Source organism: Oryx dammah, unplaced genomic scaffold (genome assembly GCF_014754425.2).
Source record: "Oryx dammah isolate SB20612 unplaced genomic scaffold, SCBI_Odam_1.1 HiC_scaffold_16, whole genome shotgun sequence".
NCBI lineage: Eukaryota > Metazoa > Chordata > Mammalia > Artiodactyla > Bovidae > Oryx > Oryx dammah.
Window position 1 is genome coordinate 63686456 of NW_024070200.1, and position 24511 is coordinate 63710966.

At 42.2% G+C, this 24511-nt stretch overlaps 1 protein-coding gene across 1 annotated transcript in view; it reads right to left on the minus strand.

The window, feature by feature from the left end:
- CHSY1 (chondroitin sulfate synthase 1) overlaps positions 1 to 24510 on the minus strand; it is a gene marked incomplete at its 5' end in the record, with an annotated part of 82662 nt that extends 58152 nt beyond the window's left edge. Inside the window, 2 exons of the mRNA XM_040257136.1 lie at positions 8473 to 8968; positions 24248 to 24510. Coding sequence (XP_040113070.1) covers positions 8473 to 8968; positions 24248 to 24510 — 759 coding nt within the window. The remainder of the gene's footprint in view (positions 1 to 8472; positions 8969 to 24247) is intronic.
- Position 24511: the final 1 nt, after the last annotated feature.

Here is a 24511-nt window from a genome sequence, read left to right on the forward strand (position 1 = left end):
ATAGATTCAAGCGATTAGATCTGATAGACACAGTGCCTGAAGAACTATGGATGGAGGTTTGTGACACTACATGAGGCAGTGATCAAGACCATCCCCAAGAAAGAGAAATGCCGAAAGGCAGAATGGTTGTCTGAGGAGGCCGTACAGATAGCTGAGAAAAGGAGAGAAGTGAAAGGCAAAGGAGAAAAGGAAAGATACACCCATTTGAATACAGAGTTCCAAAGACTAGCAAGGAGAGATAATAAGCCTTCCTCAGTGATCAATGCAAAGAAATAGAGGAAAACAACAGAATGGGAAAGACCAGAGATCTCTTCAAGAAAATTAGAGATGCCAAGGGAACATTTCATGCAAAGATGGGCTCAATAAAGGACAGAAATGATACGTACCTAACAGAAGCAGAAGATATTAAGAAGAGGTGGCAACCACACACAGAAGAACTATACAAAAAAGGTCATCATGACCTGGATAACCACAATGGTGTGATCACTCACCTAGAGCTAGACATCCTGGAATGTGAAGTCAACTGAGCCTTAGGAAGCATCACTACAAACAAAGCTAGTGGCAGTGACAGAATTCCAGTTGAGCTATCTCAAATGATAAAAATGATGCTGTTAGAGTGCTGCCCTCAATATGCCAGCAAATTTGAACTGAAGAACTAAGCAGTAGCCATGGGACTGGAAAAGGTCAGTTTTCATTCCAATCCCAAAGAAAGGCAGGGCCAAAGAATGCTCAAACTACTGCACAATTGCACTCATTTTACATGCTAGCAAAATAATGCTCAAAATACTACAACCCAGGCTTCAACAGTACGTGAACCATGAACTTCCAAATGTTCAAGCTGGACTTAGAAAAGGCAGAAGAATGAGAGATCAAATTGCCAACATCTGTATCACTGAAAAAGCAAGAGAGTTCCAGAAAAACATCTGCTTCTTTATTGTGGATCACAACAAACTGTGGAAAATTCTTCAAAAGATGGGAATACTAGACCACCTTACTTGCCTCCTGAGAAATCTGCATGCAGGTCAAGAAACAACAGTTAGAACTGGACATGGAACATGACTCGTTTCAAATTGGGAAAGGAGTACAAGGCTGTATATGGTCACCTTGCTTATTTAACTTATATGCAGAGTTCATAATGCAAAATGCTGGGCTGGATGAAGCACACGCTGGAATCAGGATTGCCGGGAGAAATATCAATAATCTCTGACACACAGATGATACCATCCTTAAGGTAGAAAGCGAAGAAGAACTAAGGAGCCTCTTGATGACAGTGAGAGGAGAGTGAAAAAGTTGGCTTAAAACTCAACATTCAGAAAACTAAGATAATGGCATCTGGTCCCATCACTTCATGGCAAATAGATGGGGAAACAATGGAAACAGTGACAGATGTTATTTTTTTGGGCTCCAAAATCACTGCAGATGGTGACTGCAGCCATGAAATTAAAAGACGCTTACTCCTTGGAAGGAAAGTTATGACCAACCTAGACAGCATATTCAAAAGCAGAGACATTACTTTGCTGACAGAGGTCTGTCTAGTCAAACCAAAAAGCTATGATTTTTCCAGTGATCATGTATGGATGTGAGAGCTGAACTATAAAGAAAGCTGAGCACCAAAGAATTGATGCTTTTGAACTGTGGTGCTAGACTGGAAGATCAAACCAGTCAATCCTAAAGGAAATCAGTCCTGAATATTCATTGGAAGGACTGATGGTGAAGCTCCAAAACTTTGGCCATGTGATATGAAGACCTGACTCATTTGAAAAGACCCTGATGCTGGGAAAGATTGAATGTGGGAGGAGAAAGGAAGAACAAATGATGAGATGGTTCGATGACATGACTGACTCGATGGACTTGAGTTTGAGCAAACTCCGGGAGTTGCTGATGGGCAGGGATGCCTCACCTGCTGCAGTCCATGGGGTCAAAAAGAGTTGGAAAGAACCGAGTGAGAACTAAGACAAAAATTGTTACTAAAGATAAAAGAAGAAATTTTATAATGATAAAAGGAGTCATCCATCATGAAAATATAAGCGTTAAAAACATAAATGCACATAACGAGAGAGGCTCCAAATGTATTAGGCAAAAACTGACATAATGAAATGGAGAAATATAGACAATTCAACAGTGTTGGAGATTTCAATATCTGACTTTCAGTTATGGACAGAAAAACTAGCCAGACAAAGACAGAAATAGGCTTGATCAACATAAAAACCAACTAGATTTAACAGACAACAGCCCACACAACAAGAGCAGAATACACATTTTTCTTCAGTCCATGTGGAACATTCTCCAGGGTATACCACATGTGATACCATAAAAAAGATTTAGCAACTTTTTAAAACTGGAAATACAAAGTCTGTTTTCCAACCATATTGAATGAAACTAGAAAGAAATCAATAATATAATATTTGGTCTCAAGACTATTGTGCAGGTCACAGCTGCATGTTCTCTTATTTTTCACTTCCTTTCATGCCCTTCCCACTCACAACTGACACAGTCCTTATACAGTAGCCCTCTTCTGGGGGTGCTAATAGATTAGAAGGTAATCTATTAGGGCTTGTAAACTGAACCACCAAATTGCCAGAACAAAAGACGACGACTCAGTGTAAGACCACAGGGGCTCTGCCTCAAAGAAGCAGGCAGCCCTAGTGCTCAGGAGTTGAGCCATCTAGCCATGTGGAAGCCTGCCTGGTTCTTGGGCAGGAAAGGTTAAGGGGCAGCCTAAAGGAACGAAGAAGGCATCCCAATATAACACAAACCAGCTCTATGACAATTAGCATTAAGAAATATTATTTCTTCTGTGATGAAAGGAAAAAAACTCAGGCTTCTGATGTAAGGATGTTCAATATTCCTTTAAAAACCAGTCAGACTAACACAGAAAAACTTCTCTTTATATTTTGCTCTAAACTCCAATCTCCCTTGGTCTAAAAAAAGAACGTCATAGATCTTACTGTCAAAGCTATGGTTTTTCCAGTGGTCATGTATGGATGTGAGAGCTGGACTATAAAGAAAGCTGAGCGTAGAATTGATGCTTCTGAACTGTGGTGTTGGAGAAGACTCCAACCAGTCCATCCTAAAAGAGATCAGTCCTGGGTGTTCAGTGAAAGGACTGATGTTGAAGCTGAAGCTCCAATACTTTGGCTCCCTGATGCAAAGAGCTGACTCATTTGAAAAGACCCTGATGCTGGGAAAGATTGAGGGCAGGAGGACAAGGGGACGACAGAGGATGAGATGGCTGGATGGCATCACCAACTCGATGGACACGGGTTTGGGTGGACTCTGGGAGTTGGTGCTGGACAGGGAGGTCTGGCGTGCTGCGGTTCATGGGGTTGCAAAGAGTCGGACATGACTGAGCGACTGAACTGAATAGATCTTACCTTTCCCTGTTTTATATTTTTAAAATCAGTATCACAAAGTTTTATACTTCTAAGTTTTTTTCAACTATTTCATGAACATATATATTTTTATCTCCTTAACTAAAGTCTCTGAGAGAGAAAAAGGTCATTTTTCTTTCATCCTTCTTTGGCAATTTCCTACCAATTTCCCTTAACAAACACTTACCAGTTAACTCAGACCTCACAACTGATGGTCTTGGTATACTGATGTATCCCCAAACAGTTCAGGATGTGCCAAATAACAACCCCTTTGGCTCTGGAGGGGGCAGGTGGAGCGATAGGGGTTGGGGTGGCAGAAGCCCTCTGGAGACAGCTTCCTCAGTATGTGTGCCATGATGTAAAAAAGACTGGGAAACATTGGGATACATCACTGGTTAGAAACACTGCTGGAAAACACTAGAAACAGCCTGAATGCCATGAAAAAGGAACACTCTTTCTGTACCAAACTGAAAATCTTCCAAGACATGTAAGTGTAGAGTAGCAAGATGTGCATATTATGTAAAGCATGCTACCATTTGTATAAAAAGGGGGAAGACACACAAACCTAACTGCTTACACACAGGACAGAGGAGCCTGGCATGCTGCAGTCCATGGGGTCGCAGAGTCAGAAATGCTTTAGGGCCTGAATAACAAGAAACCACGCACAGCGTGTAACTGTAAAGGCGCACTGCGGGGACTGACTTTGGGGGACCCAGTGGTTGGAGATAAAGGTGGGAGGACTTATCTTTGTAAGCCCTTTGCACGTATGAATTTTGAACCACGTAACGGCATTAACAATTAAAAAGATCTTTAAGTTGCTAAAAATGGGCTTCCCTTGTGGCTCAGCTGGTAAAGAATCTGCCTGCAATGCAGGAGACCTGGGTTTGATCCTTGGGTCGGGAAGATCTCCTGGCAAAGGGAAAGGCTACCCACTCCAGTATTCTGGCCTGGAGAATTCCATGGACTGTATAGAGTCGGACACGACTGAGCGACTTTCACTTTAAGTTGCTGTATCTATCTACTCCTGTTACTGACTTTCACTGGTAATGATCATTTTCTACTCCAAACACATTCAATACTAGTCCAACACTGAGTTAAAATCATACAAGAAAGATCTGGATGCTGGTTACCCAGCTGTGTCCAGTTTGCCAAAACCCACTGAGCTCTGCACTTAGTTATGATCTGTGCACTTTTCCAGAGGCATAACATACACTTCAGTAAGAAATGAAGATGAACAGGTTACTTGGCTCAACTTTCGTTTTGTCCCTCCTATTAAAAGAGTAGTGTGTGGTATAATACGTCATATATTTGCCTAAATAAATTACTGTTTCAAACTGTTCGATAATGTCTCTTAAGAAAAGAATGTGAGGTAGTGATGCTGACCCTATGTGATAAGGGAGAACCAGGCTTGCGAGCTCCTCCTGACTTTCCAACCAGCATTCACAGTCTCAAGGCCCACACAGTGCTGCGAGGTAACAAACCTTGAAGAGCATTACCAAAAACCACCTAATGGTTTACTATATTTGTCACATTTTTTCAATATGAAAATCACGTTTTGAAAATGCCAAGGTCATGAAAAACAAAGAGGCTGTGCAAACATCCCCGATTAAAGAGACATGACAACCAAATGTAATGCCTGACCCCAGGATGGAGGCTGTTATGGAGAAGGACGAGATGTTGCTGGGACTTTACTGAGTCTACAGACATTATGTTGAATCTACTTAAGCTGTACTGTGGTGGTATAAGAGAATTTTTATATTTGTAGTCAAAATACACTGACACTGTTTAGAGTAAAGGGCCACAAAGAAAGCTACCCTTAAACGGTGGCTGAGTATGTCTATGTCTCTGCACTGGAAGGAACAGGGGCAAGTGGGAATACAAGCGAATGATGGCACAAATGGACAGAACATTAACAGGTTACTCTGAGTGCAGGCTTGCATTTTTTTTTTAAATTCCTGTAATGTTCCTATAAAATTAAAATGATTGCCAAATAAAGTTTTTAAAGTCATGTATTAAGAATCGGCCACTATTAATAGACAAAACAGGGACTTCTCTGGTGGTACAGTGGTTAAGATTTCACGCTTCAAGTGCAGGGGTCACAAGCTCCATCTACGGTCACGGAACTAAGATCCCCACGTGCTGCATGGCACGGCAAAAAAAAAAAAAGTCAAAACAAGTGTAGAAATGAATCTGAATTTTGATTATGACAGTTGCTCCTGAGGAGTCACTTTAATTATGTAAGTGTAATCCCAAGGTATTATTTGGGACTTGCAAAAAGAAAAAAAAAATGACACCTTCTGGCTATGTTTGTAACAGTACCTTCCAAGATCCAAAGCTTAACATAACTGTCTTTAATATAAGACTCCACCTCAATAATTTCTCATAATGTGAGCCTTAACAGAGAATCTAGATTTTACAGAAAGCTTAATAAAAGTTCCTCATCCACATGAGGGGATTATGGTGAACACAACAATAAATTCTAATGATTTTTCAGGTTAGAACTGCTTAAAGCCCTACATAAAGGGAAAGAGAAAAGAAATCAAAAGTCTAACAAAGTGGTAAATGCCTCAACAGAATTGTTAAAAATGATAGTGATAAACTCTATGTGAAAATTAAATTTACAGAAAAATATATATAAAGTTCCTGTGACCCAAGGAAGGGAAGAATTTCTTAGGACATAAAAAGCACAAACCACACAGGGAAAGAATGATCAGTTAGACTACACTTAAATTCATAACTTGCATATATTAAAAATACCATATTTAAAGTGAAAAGACAATGCACTCCAGTAAAAGATTGCTCCGGTTGTTCAGTTGCTCAGTCAGGTCCGACTCTTTGGACCCCATGGACTGTAGCCCGCCAGGCTCCTCTGTCCGTGGGATTTCCCAGGCAAGGATACTGGAGCGCCTTGCCGTTTCCTCCTCCAGGGGATCTTTCCAACCCAGGGATCGAACTTGAGTCTCCTGCACTGGCAGGTAGATTCCCTACCTCTGAGCCACCGGGGAAGGCCCAGGTAAAAGATATTCTCCCACAAAAGGAGAGTCATCTGGTATAAGCCTTGTGGAGGCCAACCCAGCAGTATCTAGAAAAAAACTGTCCTCAGGCTTTAGAGAAATGCAGAGGAGTGGGGCCTGCATCCAAGGTGACTCAGGAGCTCCTGGGCAGGGACAAGCAGTGACGGTCACACAAGCAGTGAAGGGAGCTTCCTCCCCAACCAGGCCCTTTTTTTAATAAGGTCATTTACCAGACCCATCAAGTCTAACCAGCAGTTCCAAGTATACAGATGGGATGATTCCAGCACCTTCACTTCAGGCCTTACAAAACTTTGGCGATCACACGGTAAAAAGAGAAATAGCCCCTCAAACTGGCTCCCAACCCCTACAACCTCAGGATGATACTCTCTCCTTTCTCTATCTCGGCATTAATATCAGGTCTAGGTTCCTGATAACTCAGTGCACTGAGTGTTGGTGCCTACCAGCAGCATAAAAGGTCTAACAGTGTGACCACACTGAGACAGACGTGCCTAACAGGCGGTGTCAGCGAAGAACCCGCCACCAATGCAGGAGACATAAGAGACACGGGCTCGATGCCTGCATTGGGAAGATCCCCTGGAGGAGGGCACGGCAACCCACTCCAGTACTCTTGCCTGGAGAACCTCATGAAGAAAGGAGCCTGGTGCGCTACAGCCCGTAGGGTCGCAAAGAGCTACACAGGACGGAAGCGACTCGGCACGCACATGGCCCACCTCAAAGGCAGGCCTGTCCTCTACATTTCTAGCGAGAAGGCTAGCTCCTCAGAGTTCAGCGGCAGTATAAACCACTCCAAAATACAGAGGGCATTACACATTTTAAACCTAATGAAACATGTTAAAGCTAAAACTACTTAATTAAGGATGAGGAAAATGCAAGAATATCATCAGCTGTATTTTGTTTAAAACTCCACAAAATTCCCAAATAGCTTTCCTAGCAGCAAAAATCCATAAAAACAGAATCCCCCTTCGATTCAGGGAGCAACAGCTGGTGGATGGGGAGGCAGGGGAAGAGACAGAGATGACAGGGTTCACTCAGATGGCATTCTGACTTAAAAGGCAACTTTTATAATTAGAAACTGTAGGAAGACTACCTCCTGTATACTTGAAAGTGTCCACTTCTCTAAAAGTTTAAACAAAAGAAACAGTATGATTAGGAGACATTTCAAAAGGAGTCCAGGGAAAAGACAAGTACAGGCAAGAACACCACTTCTTCACATAAGCACTTTAGAAAATTAACTCTGAAGACAGGCTAACACTTTACATCTGAAGCTGCATTTCTTTTTCTTGGGCAAAGGTCTAGCAATTCCCTCTGTGCCTCACAACTATCAGTAGTTTATCCATCTAAATACAACACAACCTAAATAATTTTTTCCATTCTGACTAATATCACATCCTGCAACTGCAGGCAAGAGGTGAACATCTGCCAATAAACACAAAAAAGGCAAAAGCTAACTCATATTCTCCAGAACTATTAAAAAGAAAACATCTCCAAGTAGATTTCCTTCAAAAAAATCGCACTTATGTATCATAATATAACTCATAAACTGCCTATTCTGAAAGGAAAACTATATTGCAAACTTCCAGATCTTAGTAACTGTAAAAAAGTCAAGGTTTAAAATAAATGCAAACCCAAATACTGTCGGTTGTTTTACATTATTACTCATTTTATGAATTCAAAACATGTAAGTCTCTAAACTATGCGGTCAGCAGGACCAGATGAGAGGCGTCAGGCCTTTGGAAGAAAAAGGGACACTCTCACAAATCACATCTGCAGAATCAAGAGGTCAGAATAAACGAAATCTTCGGGAAAATCATGAAAGTATCACCATGACCTGTATTAACCCTTTTCTTGGGTCCCAAATGGCATCATTAACTAAAATTTCAGGACCAAAGTACAGAAGGTAAATTTGAAAGCTAAGAGAAAAGGTAATAAGAGAGAACTCAAAAGAACTAAGGTAAAAATATATAACTTAGTACCAATTGTTAAGTGTTAAGGAGGACATTATCAGAGTTTCCTATGACTGGTCCAGAACTAATGACAAAATCAACAGATTTTCTTCTTGTTCTTACCTCGTAAGACCAGACGCACTGCACCCCTGCAAACCTTCGGACGCACCTTCCCACCTCAACGTCCTCGTGGGTCGTATACATTTCCCGGAGGCACTTGCCGATGTGTGGGACCATTCTCCGGAGAACTTCCCGGCTCATGATCACACCAGGGCCCCCCATACAGAAGTTCTCGCCAGGTTCCAGAGCAAGCTTCCCCATTTCTTCCGTGGTGCCCAGTCCCGTCTGCCCAAGAAAGAGGGGTTCACTACTATTCAAACTCCTCAGAAAACTCTCCAGACGGTCTCCTTTGATGTAAACATCATCATCTGCTCTCATAAACCATTCGTATTTGTCCAAGTAGTGGTCGTGCATGTACTTGAGCATCATGAAAGACTTCTTCTGGGGTGGGTAGGCGTCGTCCACGCCCCGTAGTGGCACTACTGGAATGGAGATCGACGTGTCTGAACCCTCACTGGAGAAGAATTCGACTTTCCCAGGAATTGTCTTGGACCACGTCCTGGAATTAAAATAAACATCAGTGAGAGAACAGTTCATTCCAAGCTTCCCATTTCTATAAATTCCCATATCGACTCACGTTGAATCACTGTACATTCAAAAGGATGATAAAAAGCTACTTGATATGCTTGCTTCTCCTTAACAGAAGCCCACACTACCGGGTATTGCAAAGTTCTAACTTGTTTTCAAAGGAATCCCAACAACAAAGAATGACTAATATTAAAATATTTCCCAGATAACTATGTTTTGGCTAAGGCTGGAAAGTCAAAGTCTACATATTCAGGTTAAGTTTCTCATACTACCGACTCCCTGCCTATAAAACCATCTGCTCTATTAAACAAAAGATTAAAAAATAAAATTGTTCATTCAACACTTTTTCTTGGAACGCTCATCAAGTGCCAAGTATGTGCTAGGCCACAGGGATGCAGTGGTGAGCAAAACACAGATCCTCCAGCTGAAGTGCCGTCAACAGGAGGGCAGATACACATCTGTCTCCAAGGGAAAGGCGAGCACAGAAAGGGTGCGAACCAGAGCGGAGGAGGGACTGCTTCCCTGCAGCGGGGGAACCTCAAGGGTGCAGCAGACCCAGAGCGCAGGGGCAGTCTTGGGGGGAGAGCAGGGGAAAACTGCAGGGCCTGACAGCCCCCCAGCGATGGGGCCTTTCTGCTTTAAAACAGCAGGAAGCCTCTGGCGTCAAGGTGAAGGGCCCTGAGCTCTGGAACATATGCCTTTCATAGGAAACTGCTCATCGCACTGCCAGAGGAAGCATTAGGGGTCAATTAAGAGAAAACAGTGACGAATTCTGCTGCCAAACAACAGATTTAAGGCCATCAGATTACATTTTTCCTTATGCTTTCTTTATGCTACATAAAGAGTTGAAGTAGTCTAGCTACAAAAATACATTTATATACAAACGACTTCTAGAAAAAACATATCATAGAGAATAAATGAAACCATGCATTGAGCCTTAATACAGTCAAAAAGCATAGTTTCCAAATGGTGTTCTTTTCAATATAGTCTTATTGTAGGTAACTGTTACAATTATATTTATTATAGTAAAAAAACAACTGACAGATCAACGAAAAACAGACTCCTGTTCTCTGTGGGCTCAGATGATGGACAGCATTTTTAGCAATAAAATATTTTTAAATTAGCATATGTACACTGGTTTTTAAACAGAATGATACTGCACACCTAAAAGACCACAGTACAGCATAAATACAACTTTTATATGCAGTGGGAAGTCAAAACAGATTGTGTGACTTGCTTTCTTGTGATACTTGTTTTTCTGCAGCAACTACAAATTTCCAGTGGAACTATGAGATATGCCTATACTGCCAGTTGTAATCACATAATGCCAGCAACTGTAAAATGCACCTTCACTTCAGAGATGCTAAAATGTGAAAACAATGCCCATCTTAGAATGTATATAGTACAGTAGTTATTGTAATGAGTGCTAAGTCGTGTCAGCTGTGTCCAACTCTTTGCAACCCTATGGACTGTAGCCCACCAGGCTCCTGTCCATGGGATTCTCCGGGAAAGAATACTGGAGTGGGTTCCCATGCCCTCCTCCAGGGGATCCTTCCAACCCAGGGCTCGAACTTGCACCTCTTCTGTCTCCTGCACTGGCCTGCTCTCTACCACTAGCGCCGCCTGATAATGTTTTTCCCTTAACGCCTATGGATTTAAAATGGACCTACAGGTCTTATGCCAGTTATAGAACCCTTAACAAAGAATCTGGCATAAATGAAACCTGACGGGACTACAGAAAATATACCAGGTTACTACATTTTCACAAATGATATGCTCCTGAAAAGAAGTATGCAAACATAGCAGGAATGAGGCAATTAATGTAAAGAGAAATCAACCCCTCGCATAAAGAGAAAGTCCATTTTAAAATGGGCATCAGCCCCAACCTACACAAAATATAACTCATATATCAGTCCCTGGCATGTAATAGTGTTCAGTAAACACTGGTCACCCGTGTGAAATAAGTGACTGAAAGATACCTTTGTACATGTGTGGGCATGCTAAAGGGAAGAAACCATTTCTTTCTTATCTTTGAAAACTTTCCAAGAGAGCCACATTAATATTCCTATGTGCACAAAGAAACCAATTTTATCAAAACACAACTAGAATGCAATTATTAAGAGATAAAATCCACAGGCATACCTGAGTTGAAATATACTACCATTCATGCTACTTTTGAAATGCAATTTAAAGCTAAATAGTCTGTAGTACCTCACAATTGATTTTAAAAGGGTAATGAATAAAATCAATTTAGCTTTAGCTTCCATCCAACTGCTTCTGTGATTAACAACACAGACCAAGTTCAAAGTAGTACTAAAGTAGTCAGTCCCAGAAGCCATTAAAATACTAAAGCATCATGGTATTGTCTGGAATACAGGGGCTGTAAGACAATGTCTACCTCCACAGGAAAAACCTGCTCTCAAGACACAATATGATGTGTGACGGCTAAAAGCACGGATTCAGGAATCAGGCTGATGGGGTGAGAATCCTGCCTTCACTTTGGGCAAAATATTCTGTGCCTCACTATCCTTATCCATCAACCGGGGATAATAAAAAATATCTGCTTTGTAGGGTTGGGGTGAGGGTTAAGTGGATTATTATATCTAAAAACACCAGCCTGGCGTGAGATAAGCAAGTCTACAGGTGTGACTCATTAGGGAAGACAAGAGTTTGCAAATAAAATAAGGTACTGAAATAAAAATGAGAGAGAGAGGAAACTGTGGGCTGAACTTGGAACAGTCGGTCTCAAGATTACACCCCAAAGTGAAAGCACAGAGATAAATGCTGCTTCTCTTATTTCTGGCTAAAAACCTGACACTTAAGCTATATGACAAGTTCTATCATATTATGAACCTCAAGACAACATCAGGGTGCAAGTCTAAAAAGACTTTAAACTGTAAAAGCGCTCTCACTTAAAACTCCGCAATCCTTCATACTAAACTGAGGATAAAACCCATTTGGTCTGGCTCTGCTTCCCATGGCTGCCCCGCAGAGAATACAGAGACGGAAGCCTTAGGGGCACAACCATCAGTGAAGTGATTAATACTTGAACTGTAACCTGAAATGGAGTTAATGTGTCCAGGAAGAGCAAGCAATTAATTTTAAAAACAGACAATCTAACTTCACACCATCTTTGAAAGCCTCTCTGCAGTTTTAAGGTAACACCAACCATTCTTATCTTTTCCTCAGGTAACCCATGGAAAAATCTCATGCTGCCCTTTTGCTTAGATGGCTGGTGATTTGAGGGAAATCTCTCAATATGAAGTTGTTGTAAATCCTTTAATCTTGATAAATAACTATCTTTTAACTTAGGATACCTTTAGCTTAACTAGCTCAGTAAAGTTAAAGAGTTCTGGAACACAAATCATGATTCATCACCCTAGGGGAACCAAGGTGAGGGCATCGATAATTCCAAAGAAATGAAGAAAATGCTACTGAAGAAGCAAACTGCCCCTCCCCTTTCTGAGACAGAAACAGGTTAGCAACCTTAATTTTCATAAGCAAACATCAACTTTGCCATCAACACATTTGTAACTGGGGGGAAAGAGCTCCTACTTAATTGAAACCACAGAACATTTGAATGGGTCCCTGCCAGAAAGCTCACTTTTCAATGAGCTGATAACCAACTCTTGCTAAAGCAGACAAGATAACTGAAGTCTGCGAATGCCAAGGCAATAATCTTCCTTTCCTCCAGGCTTCTAAACCCTGCCCCTATACCGAGTTAAGTCACAGTGAAGTCACACAGCTGGACAACATTAGCTTTGCTGAGGAATGCCTTTGCTGAATTGGGATTTAATAAAAGTCTCCATCTCTACTTATGTCACTTTAAGAAAAACTACACAAAATACACTTCTGTACAAAACCACATCTACAGTATGAGTACTGTCCTGGGCATATATTCATGTGGCTAAATTTTAAAAGCAAGCAATAGAATACTTGTGATATGGATTAATAGAGGAACAAAACTACATACACAAAGTAAAATGAAACACCCCAAAGTGTTTACTGTAGTTATTTTTGGATAGAGGATCAGAAGGGATTTACTTTTCTTCATGTTTTCTACAACAAATACAGAAAGAAAAAAAAAAAAAGTCCCAGGGAAAGCTTCAAACTAAAAAGCATCCAAAGAAATAGAATTTGACAAGAGAGAATTTTACTTGTGCAATATTTTTAACTCTATTCAATGGGGAAAAAAACTAAGAGAAAACTGGCGTAAGATTGAGTACTTTTCTTTCACATTTTCTAAGCTTTAAAAATTTATATTAAGTTTTATAAATAAGGGGAGATTTTCTGTGAGTTGCCCCAAATCACTATTACATATGTGGTCTGAGGGTTACAGTGTAAGTTTGAAAGGACTCATGATCAAATCACTTTGCAATTTCTAGTCAAGGAAGGAAGGAAAAATATAGTTTTCCCCTACGAATTGATAGGTTTGCTTGTTTGTTCAGTCTCTTAGTCATGTCCAATTCTTTGCAACCCCATGGACTGCAGCATGCCAGGCTTCCCTGTCTTTCCCTATTTTCCTGAGTTTGCTCAAACTCATGTTCACTGCGTCAGTAACGCCATCAAATCATCTCACCCTCTGTAGTCCCCTTCTCCTCCTGCCCTCAATCTTTCCTAGCATCAAAGTCTTCTCCAATGAGCTGGCTTTTTGCATTAGGTGGCCAAAGTGCTGGAGCTTCCGCATCAGTCCTTCCAATGAATATTCAGGACTGATTTCCTTTAGGATGGACTGGTCGGATCTCTTTGCAGTTCAAGGGACTCTCAAGAGTCTTCTCCAACACCATAGTTCAAAAGCATCAGTTCTTCAGCACTCAGCCTTCTTTATGGTCCAACTCTCAACATCCATACATGACTACTGGAAAATCCATAGCTCTGACTAGGTGGACCTTTGTTGGCAAAGTGATGCCTCTGCTTTTTAATGCTGTTTGTCTACGTTGGTCATGGCTTGTCTTCCAAGGAGCAAGCGTCTTTTAATTTCATGGCTGCAGTCACCATCCACAGTGATTTTGGAGCCCAAGAAAATAAAGTCTGTCACTGTCTCCATCATTTCCCCATCTATCTGACATGAAGTGATGGGACCAGATGCCATGATTTTAGTTTTTTGAATGTTGAGTTTTAAGCCAGCTTTTTCACTCTCCTCTTTCACTTTCAAGAGGCTCTTCAATTTCTCTTCCCTTTCTGCCATAAGAGTGGTGTCATCTGCATATCTGAGGTTACTGATATTTCTCCCAGCAATCTTGATTCCAGCTTGTGATTCATCTAGCTTGGCATTTTGCATGATGCACTCTGCATAAAAGTTAAATAAGCAGGGCGACAATACACAGCCTTGACGTACTCCTTTCACGATTCTGAAGCAGCCTGTTATTCCATGCCTGGTTCTAACTGTTGCTTCTTGATCTGCATACAGGTTTCACAGGAGGCAGGTAAGGTATTCTAATTGAGGAAGCAGTAGCAGATGTTTTTCCGGAATTCCTTTGCTTTTTCCGTGATCCAACAGATGTTGGCAATTTAATCTCTGGTTCCTCTGCCTTTTCTAAATCCAGCTAAATCTAAATCCAGCTTCTGAAAGTTCTCAGTTCATATACTGCTGAAGCCTGGCTTAAAGGACTTTTGAGCATTACCTTGCTAACACGTGAAATAAGCACAACTGTGAAGTAGTCTGAACATTCTCTGGCATTGCCCTTCTTTGGAACTAGAAATGAAAACTGACCTTTTCCAGTCCTATGGGCCCTGCTGAGTTTCCCAAATTTGCTGGCATACTGAGTACAGCACTTTAACCACATCATTTTTCAGGATTTGAAATAGTTCAGCTGAAATTTCATCACCTCCACTAGATTTCTGTTTGCAGTAATGCTTCCTAAGGCTCACTTGACTTCACACTCCAGGATGTTTGGCTCCTGTAATTATGCTTGTGTAATTAAAGGTACACATTTATATTCTTCCCTATTACAGAAAGGATTTAAGACAACTTAACCAAAATGCATACAAGATGAAAAGAATAATCAAAAAATTAGGCAAAAGAAAAACAAAAGTTGGAAAGTTGGAGCAAGGCATGAAGGTGGTACCTGAAGCAGAGAGGACAAAATCAGGGTAGGGGCTGCCTGCCCACCTCAGAACCCATGACCGTGATTACCCAGTGAGCTCGAGGGGCGAGACCGCATCAGTCGTCACACGTGCTCTACGTCTGCTAACATGGCACCAAATTTAGTTGTAAGTCTTTCAGCAGGCAACCAAGAGGAGTCACAAGACTGAGCTCCACTGTTCAGGGTCAAGTGGGATAATGATTCTAGATACTAAGACCTCAAGGAAGTTTCTCCCCTGCGTCTACGACAAAGAAATGGAGCAAAGGTACGGAGCACCCTTACAGGAGGCACAACACGACGGAGCAGCAGTCTTAGCTCAACCTCCCAAAAAAGCCCATGAAGGACAGTTCTAGACTGCCAGTCAGAGCAGCCACGGGCCTGGAGAACAAGGAGGGCTTCCCAAGCAGGCTACCCAGTGAGGACTCACAGCCTCTCCCGGAACTGAAGGAATGTCCCTGGCAGGAGACCACAAGCCTTATTCAACCCATTACCTCCAGGAGCACTGCAGTCAGAGTACTGAGCTGAAGCGTCCCTCTTCTATGCATGTGGTTTCCGGTATGTGGTTTCCTCTTTTTAAATGTTTAACTGCCTCGCTGCTATGACCCTATGACATGAGCAATCTCAAAGTCTTTTGGAAGCAGGTGGGAAAGTATATAACAGGGATCACAAACGTTGGGAAAAATTTTTAAAGGAAAAATCGTATTAGACCACTTTCCATTAATCCTGAAAACTAGACTTAAGCTAAAATCAAACATTAAAGAGCTCCCCCACCGAATAAAGCTGTTGGAGGGTGGATGACAGCTTCCCGCCTCAACAATGGCCTGGGCACAAGCCCAGGAGGCAGCACCAAGGTATTAAGAGCAATCTGCCCTTTGAGCCTAGATTCACAGCAAACAATAGAAACACTTATCAACAGAGACCACAAATACGCCATCCATGAAACACAATAATTAAAATTTGGAGCGTTAATAGCAGAAGATAAATTCTGATCCTGTGGTCCATTTCCAAGCTTCAAGTCTTAGCTACTTTTAGAAAGCTGTAAGTTTATATTCTGCTGCTTACACTTAAAAAGTGTAAACACACAACTAATTCTTAACCATGCATAAACAAAATTAAGTTTTCAAATGTAATTTAAAGAAAAAAAAAAATCAGTGTTGTTTGAAACCACCCTGAACCCACAGCCAACTCCTGTGAAGCCAGTCGTCGTCTTCTGCTGGAGTGCTTCCTGGCATCAAGCCTGCTTCACAATCATCAACAACCAACAGTTACGGCGTAAGGGGCAGTGCATGCTGAGGGCATCAGACACTCAAACTTACGACAACGCCACAAGATGTGAGAGGTACTGAGACCCACCTTTTACAGAGGAGGAGACTGAGGCTCAGAGCCAGGTTAAGTAACTTGCCCAAGATCACACAGCTAAAACCGTGGAAGCCAGGCCACCAGTGAGGTCTGACTCTAACACGTCCACTGGCTTGCACGTGTTGCACTGCTCTCCCAGGTTACTACCCACACTCCTTCTGCAGTCCCTCCGCCGCTGCTCCCTGTTTGTGCTTAGTCCCTCAGGCGTGCTGACTCTTTGCGACCCCAGGCACTGCAGTCCGCCAGGCTCCTCTGCCCATGGGGATTCTCCAGGCAAGAATACTAGAGTGGGTTGCCATGTCCTTCTCCAGGGGATCTTCCCAACCCAGGGACTGAACCCAGGTCTCCAGCATTGCAGGCCGATGCTTTACCATCTGAGCCACCAGGGAAACTCCAGCTGAGAAAACAGGCATCACAGATAAGGAGACAGCCTTATACCCGTTTCAGTCACTGTCTCCCATGTTATCTGTCTGCCTGGCTAAGACCTGCCCATTGAAGGATACCTTCACAGTTTGGGCTGATTTCAAAGGCCAGAAGACTTCATTCAAAACTAATTTCCTGAAACTTTCATTCTGTCTTTGGGTCCCTTTGTCACTCCAAATCCTGCCCAGTTATTTTCTGGTATTAGGTTGCATCTAGGTTCAATTTACAAAGCAATCATTTTAATGGCATGAACAGCTACATTTTCAATCATCCTCAGCCTTTGCAAGCCCAGAGTTGACATCAAATCAGAGCAGACCACCTCATTTTTAATCATCCATAGAAAAATGTACTTAACTACGGAACATATAGTAGCCATGAACACTTCAGTTCATGACACAATTAAGGTGAGATGAACAGTTTCGCTACCTTGTTCTAAAAAGATTTATTTATCTTTTGGCCATGGAGGGTCTTTGTTGCTACACACAGGCTTTCTCCAGCTGTGGCGAGCAGGGGGCACAGGCTTCTCACTGCTGTGGCTTCCACTGTGGAGTGTGGGCTCCAGGCTCAGCTGCTGTGCCAAACGGGCTCAGATGCTCCAAGGTATGGAGGATACTCCCAGCACAGGGATCAAACAGGTGTCCCCCGCATTGTAAGGTGGAGTCTTTACCACTGGACACCCGCGAAGCCCTAGTTTCGCTTCTTTTACATTGTAACTAAGTTTCTCATCCCTCCACTTTCATCCAGAACCAGAAGCCAAAAAGACACGGACAGAAGATGGAGGCAGAGAATACTATGAATACACAGAAGCCCTCACATTAAAAATGCTGTCACCCGACTCTCCTCAGTATCATCTGGAAGTGTACAGATAGAGTAACTGATGAAATCCAGGTATAGTAACACCACATAAGTGTGTTATCCCTACATTTTGGGGCAGGAATAATTGTCATTTACTGAAACAGGAATGGCCCTGACCTCAAACCCCAGGGAACCCAGGGCCAACATGCCCCCTGTGCCCAGCAGTCTGGCAGGTACCTGCGATTAACACGCTCAAAACTGCATTCACACTTCCTCCCAAGAGCTGTCACCTCTCTGCTTTTAAAAAAACTATAGTCATGTAGCTTTATAATAAAATAAGTTCTCACTGCAGAAAAACTCAAAAATACAAAAAGTGCCCAGAATATGAAAAATCGTTCAGCATCATGGTATGTATATCTTTTATACTTCCTTTTCTATATCACAGAAAAAGAAACATTTCATTTGATTTTAAAAATGGTCTCATACTTGGCATACAGTTTTAAAACCTACTCTCACTTAGATATATTATGAACTTTTCTTCATTCCAATAAACATATTTCAGCCACACTATTTTTTAAGATTAGAGAAGCAGATCACAAAATGGACAAACTAGAGAAATCAATCAGGGTCTGTAGTTCCTAATGCAGGACACCAAAGCTTCTTGTAATTCCCACTTCACAGAATACATACTTGAGCACATTTTAAAATTCCTTGGAAACATTTCTAGTGGAATTGCTAGATCTCAGGTCCCAGTCCCAATGAACTGTTCTTTCTCATCATCCCTTCACTAACTCCTGCTATTTCACATTTCCAGAAACCTGTTGTGTCTGCCTCAGAAACTCCAGCTCATCCTTAAAGACTATGCAAGGGAAGAGGAATAAGACTGTGAGGGAGACCTTCTTCAATCCTCTTCGTAAGTCAGTGCAGACCTCTCTCTTCTGCATCCACACAGTAACAAGTCCAGGCACCTTGCGAGCCCTTTCATTCAACAGTATCATTTGCTTCCTTCCCTAGACAATTAATTCCACAAGAATGGAATTATTAATCTACTTTCAAAAACTGCAGCTTAACTAATGAATGGGAAAAAAAATGAAATTCCCAATGCAACAAAAACACAATCGTGTTTATCTTCTATTGACAACCAAACTATCCTTGGAATATTCTGTTTGGAGACATCCAGATCTGGAGCCATGATATATAACATTAAACTCATTTTCAGGACCGTAATTTTCATCAGTTTTCTTATACAGGTAATTTATAATGTGAAATGGGTTGTGCCCCCAAAAGTTCACTTACATGTTAATTTTTTGACTATAGAAGGCTTTCAGTAATTTTTTGCCAAATTGAATTCTAAGAAAGCAAGCACGGCTCTAAACTGTTTCAAGATAAACATGGTTTACAGCATTCAAAAAAAGAAGGAACTCTCAGATCTGCTCATGGAGACTGGTAAAAGGAACAGTTTGCCTTCATTTAAAACATTAGGAAGAGGCCATTAATTGATAAAACATCTTGCAATAAGAATCCTGTATCTAAAGCTAGTGTTTCTTGAACTTTCTTCCCATAATTCCCTATAAACGGATGCTAATATTTAAGAGCACCCTTTATCACTCCTGGGGCAAAGAAGGGAAACCATTCACCTCTCTATTCTGAGAAAAAGAACAAATCAGTTCCCCATCTTCAGCCCAGGGGAAGCAAGAGTCAAGATAAATAGATAGCGCTGTATTAGTTTAGTGTTCAGGGCATAAAAATGGACTGAAATCTAAATACAATAAAAAAAATCAAACCATTAATTAAAAAAAAAAAATCCAAATAGCACCAAAACTCTCTCAGCAAGAACAGGTAAGTGTAGCCAAGTAATGTTTGAAACAGAAGAGTAACAAAGGGGACTTGTCTACCGGATATTAAAATATTTTTCAATCTTCAATAATTTCAGTGGGTGGTACTGGAACAAGAACAGACAGAAAGATCAATGAATCAAAACAGGAAGTCCAAAAACATACCCAAGAATCTTGAGTATGATGAAGATGGCATTTCAAATTGGTAGGGAAATGGGAGCTTATTTAACAGGTGGTGCTGAGACAACGTATCATTTGGGGTGAAAATGATGATGAGATGATTTGTACCCCTTCTAAAATGAGAATAATGTTCCTTAAAAAAATCTTAGGACTTCACTGGTTGTCCACCAGTTAAGACTGCACGCTTCCAATGCAGGGGGAGTAGCTGCGATCTCTGGTTGGGGAACTAAGATCCCACAAGCTGAGACGCACAGTCAAAAAAGAAAAAAAAAAAAAAAAAAAAATCTCTCCAGGGCAATAAACTTTCTGTGCTTCCTGAAAGGAAGAGACTGAATCACATGAACGTCTAACTTCTGTATATCAAATGATGTAACTAAAAAAAACATGAAAAAAAAATTGCAGCTAGTAACAGTAAGACATAATGAACCCAGCCGGAGACTCCAATGAACTATCACTAGCCAGCACACTAAATTACTTTAGAAGAATCACAGAACCATTTTAAAGTGAAATTACCTAGAATACAAATATTTTACAGATGAGTGGAAAAAAAAAAATCTTACATATTGACTTGTAGAACACCCGCCTATCCAGAACCCTAAGGGAATTTTAGTTTAAGACAGCTTCAGAGTTCCAACACTGTAATCAGTTCAGATATAAATCTATTCTCAATTCCTTTTAAAATTCATTATATTTATAAAACTAAGGACACATCCACCCGCTCCTGTACAAAACCAGATTTCTGCTGACTTACCTCCTTCCCCCTAAATTCATTCCTCCTCTAGTTTTCCCCATCTCAATAAATGACACCGCCACCCACCCTTTCTTTCAAGGCAAAATCCTACAGATTATCCTGAATTCCTCTCTGCTTCATGGCCTCTGAAGCATTTTGTCAACATGTCCCCAACTCTGGCTCCTGCATATATCGTGGGGAAATGGTCCTCTCTCCATCCCAACCACCTTCACCTCCTAACAGCTCCTCGCTCTCCCACAACCTATTCACACAATAGCATGAATTAACTTTTCAGAATATAATGCAAGCCCCTCCCTTTCCCATCTAAACCGTCCAAGTGAAAGTTGCTCAGTTGTGTCCTACTCTTTGGAACCCCATGGACCATAGAGTCCGTGGAATTCTCTAGGCCAGAATACTGGAGTGGGTAGCCTTTCCCTCCTCCAGGGGATCTTCCCAACCCAGGAATTGAACCCACGTCTCTCGCATTGCAGGCGGATTCTTTACTAGCTGAGCTGCAAGGGATGCCCAAGAACACTGGAGTGGGTAGCCTAACCCTTCTCCAGCAGATCTTTCTGTCCCAGGAATTGAACCAGGGTCTCCTGCACTGCAGGCAGATTCCCTACCAACGGAGCTATCAGGGAAGTCCAAAACCTCCAAAGGCTTTCTAATTCACTTAGAGTAAAATTCCATGACACCAGAGACGCATCTTCTTTTTTTTATTGATCTTCTTCAAGTTTCAAACTGATTCCTGTCTTATAATTTACCAGCTCTTCCCTCTGCCAAGAACACTCATCAGTGACATTCCCAGATCTTAGCCCAAACACCACATTCTCGGAGGTGTTCCCCAAACATCTAACAGAGAGGACATCCCATCACCCTGCTCCATTAGTTCCACAGTACCATCACTAGCTGAAACCCTCTTTTTAAGCATCTGTCCCTCTCACTAGAGCAGAAGCTCCATGAGGACAAGCATCTTCACTTTTGTGCTCCCAAACACTCAGAGTCCAGGACCAAGGCACCATGCACGTATTTGTTGAACAAAGGGATGAATCCTAAGTGTATGGGATCATTTGATGAGCCAAGACCACTCCCGTGAACATAAGAGCCACCGTATCTGCTCGGTGCCTGTGAAGGAGCGCTACTGCTGCCCTGTCTGAAGCTTACACTGTTTTGCTTCGCCTGCTTTCAGCTGCACTGCTAACATCTGTTGGTGCTCTCTCTCCTCATTGGAAGCATATGGCAGAACTGAAAAGTCGGTAATGATGGTGCTCTCCCATCACTTAAGTGTACCAACTTTAGTGCAGACAAGTGTATCTCCTTGAATTTTTCAAAGGCTTTTATAGCTCCTTTCTGAATCTCAGACAGTTAGTAGTCCCTAAATCTGAATTCTGACAGTCAACGTCCTAGCATAAAAATACATCATAGTGACATCTTTCTAAAAACATTGCCATCTCCTTCAACCTATAAGCTGAACAAAAATTTTTACTTTAATAAACAAAAATAAAAACATTGACTTTTTTCCTATGGTAAAGAACATATTCACCTTTTCAGCGGAAATGTAGAACTCAGTGCCAAACTAGAGTTCTACCCTGTGCTAGAAGATTCAAGCCAACTTTTATACTGCGTGAAATTTCCAGTTTAAAAGCTGAGTGTGGACTTTTGGCCCAGGCTGCAAAGCACAGCAAAGCCATAATTATAAGTTACATCCTATAACCTCCATCCCAATTTTGGCTTTCCCCAGAAGTTCCTTAAGGCTAAAATAGTCTTGTGTCCTCTCCTGCAGCCAGTCTAATCACAATGTGGACAGGCTGAGAAGGAGAGGACCTTAACCAGAAAGGCAGGTCCACCCCCAGGCTCCAACTAATATGACTACTTAAGATCAGAGAGATACGAGAAGAAGTATGCCCGAAAGCTGACAGAACGACTGTATAGAATATACCATTTCCCGGTAAGGGTTTTATCAAAAAGGCAGAACTTCCACAAAGAAGGGCCAGAGGACAGATTATGTTTCTACTTCTCCCTAGCTGCCTTAAAGAAAATAAACAATGAGATAAAATCCTACATCCAAAAAAGATGAGGTAGGAGATTTGGAAAGGAGGCCAAGCATAGAGCCTCAAGCATGGGTTTGGGGAAAGATCATTTCCAAGTGTTAAATAGTATCCAGTTTGCAAATCATTTTCTGAGTATTGCTGGTGTTACCAGGACCCCTTCTAGTTTGTGATTTTGTATCTATGAAAAAGTATTTGCTTGGGGGGCAGGGAGTTACATGTCCATATTTGAACAAATCACTTTGGTAACTGTCCCAAACTTGATTTCAAAGAACTTGTCATCAAACTGGAGTCATATAGATTTACTTTAAAAACCATGTTGTAAACAATGTATATAGCTCATCCTCAATTTCTGATTAGATATTCCTTTTTTCAAAAATCAAATGCTTTTTTGATGTACACCTAAAACACTGTAAATCAACTATACTTCAAAGGAAAAAAAAAAAAAACAAACAGGAAACAACAAAAAGCACAACTCCACCTAATTCAATAGATTTGGGAGAAAACCATGATCTGCATGTTTGCTTCCAAGTCATGATCTTAGTCAAATTTATGCTACCTTTTGTAACCTTTTCAGGCACTCAGTCCCCTTCTGGCAGAACCTAGGTCATGGACTTAAACAAGATCCAGTGGAAACACAGGAATGGGGAATCAATGCACTGAAAAGGCAGACATTCTCTACTGCTCTCTACCTTCCTTTTCAACCCTTTACCTTCTCCTTTAGAGGAACGGAGACCCAAATATGCTTTTCTCCTCACAACTTCTAATGCCTGAAAATTTAGACCAGGACTACAGTTAAAAGCTGAAGTTATAAAGGTGATGGTTATAAATTAAGAACAACAACCAGCTTGGCCTCTCTCAGTAATGACTGCTCTAAGAGTCCATTCCCAGCAGACCTCTCAGGTTGGTTTGGTCTGTGGTTGGATGAATACCAAATGTTATCTGTAGAGTAAGCATTTCTGTACTTCACACATATAAGGTTTCCATTAAATCTCTTTACTGAATCTATTAATACATCCTTCTTCTACCTCAAATTCATTCCAGTATCATCTCTCTTTCACTCTTCTAAAGATTACTTTGGCTAATCCCTTTGTTAATCCTGAACATGATTCCAGCCACTTTTCTGACTCATATGGCCAACTAGGACCCAGATACTGGATAACACACACGTCACTAAACTGGGCTAGTTAACAACAAATCTACCATGAGCCAAGAACTGCTTTCCCAAAGGTTCTCTTTCCAATTACAAAACAGTCTGGTGGGGTTGAGTGTGCAGCGTGTACCCCTTCCATTTACCAGAATGGTTCCAACAGTGAAAACTAAAAGTGGAAGGCCTCTGACCAAATTAACTTACAGAGGCTCTAGTTCTGCAAAGCTAAAAGTGCAGGTTTCAGAGCCTCGAATAATAACCCCCGCTGCCACCACTATCACCAGTACTGTGCTGAGTTTTCCAAACACTCTTATGGGTGTTTGGAAATGTTCGGTCGCGCTCATTCAACAAAAGAAAGGACTAACACAAGAAAAGATGAAGCGCGGAGCAGAAAGTCCGCGTGAAGAGTACACCCAGAGGGGCCAAGCTGGTCCGCTGGACCCCAAAGCCCCTGCTTTTGAGCGTTGCGCTCGCTATACCGCCCCTGAGCCCGCTGCCAACGCCCGGCACGCCCCACGGGGCACAGCGGCCCCACGGAAACCCAGCGAGCGCCGGGTCTGGGAAGCAGGCAAAGGCGCGCGCCGCACGCGGGCCGCGGGGCAACGCGCTCGGACGCTGGACGCCGCCCGGGAGCGGGGGCTCACCTGAAGGCCGCCACCGCGCGGGTCTGCAGGTACTTCTGGGCGGTCATGACTCCGACGAAGAGAAAGTTCCTGTCGCGCGGGACGCCATCCTGGGCCTCGCTGTGGGGCCAGAGCCGCTGCCCGCGCGCATCCCCGCGCGCCCCGCCGGCCAGGGGCACCGCGGCCGCCTGCCCGGGCCGGCAAGCCTCGGGGCTGGCGCGGCGCCGCGGGCCCGCCCGCTTCAACTCGGAGGCGCGGGGCAGCACGAGCCGCGAGGCCAGCACG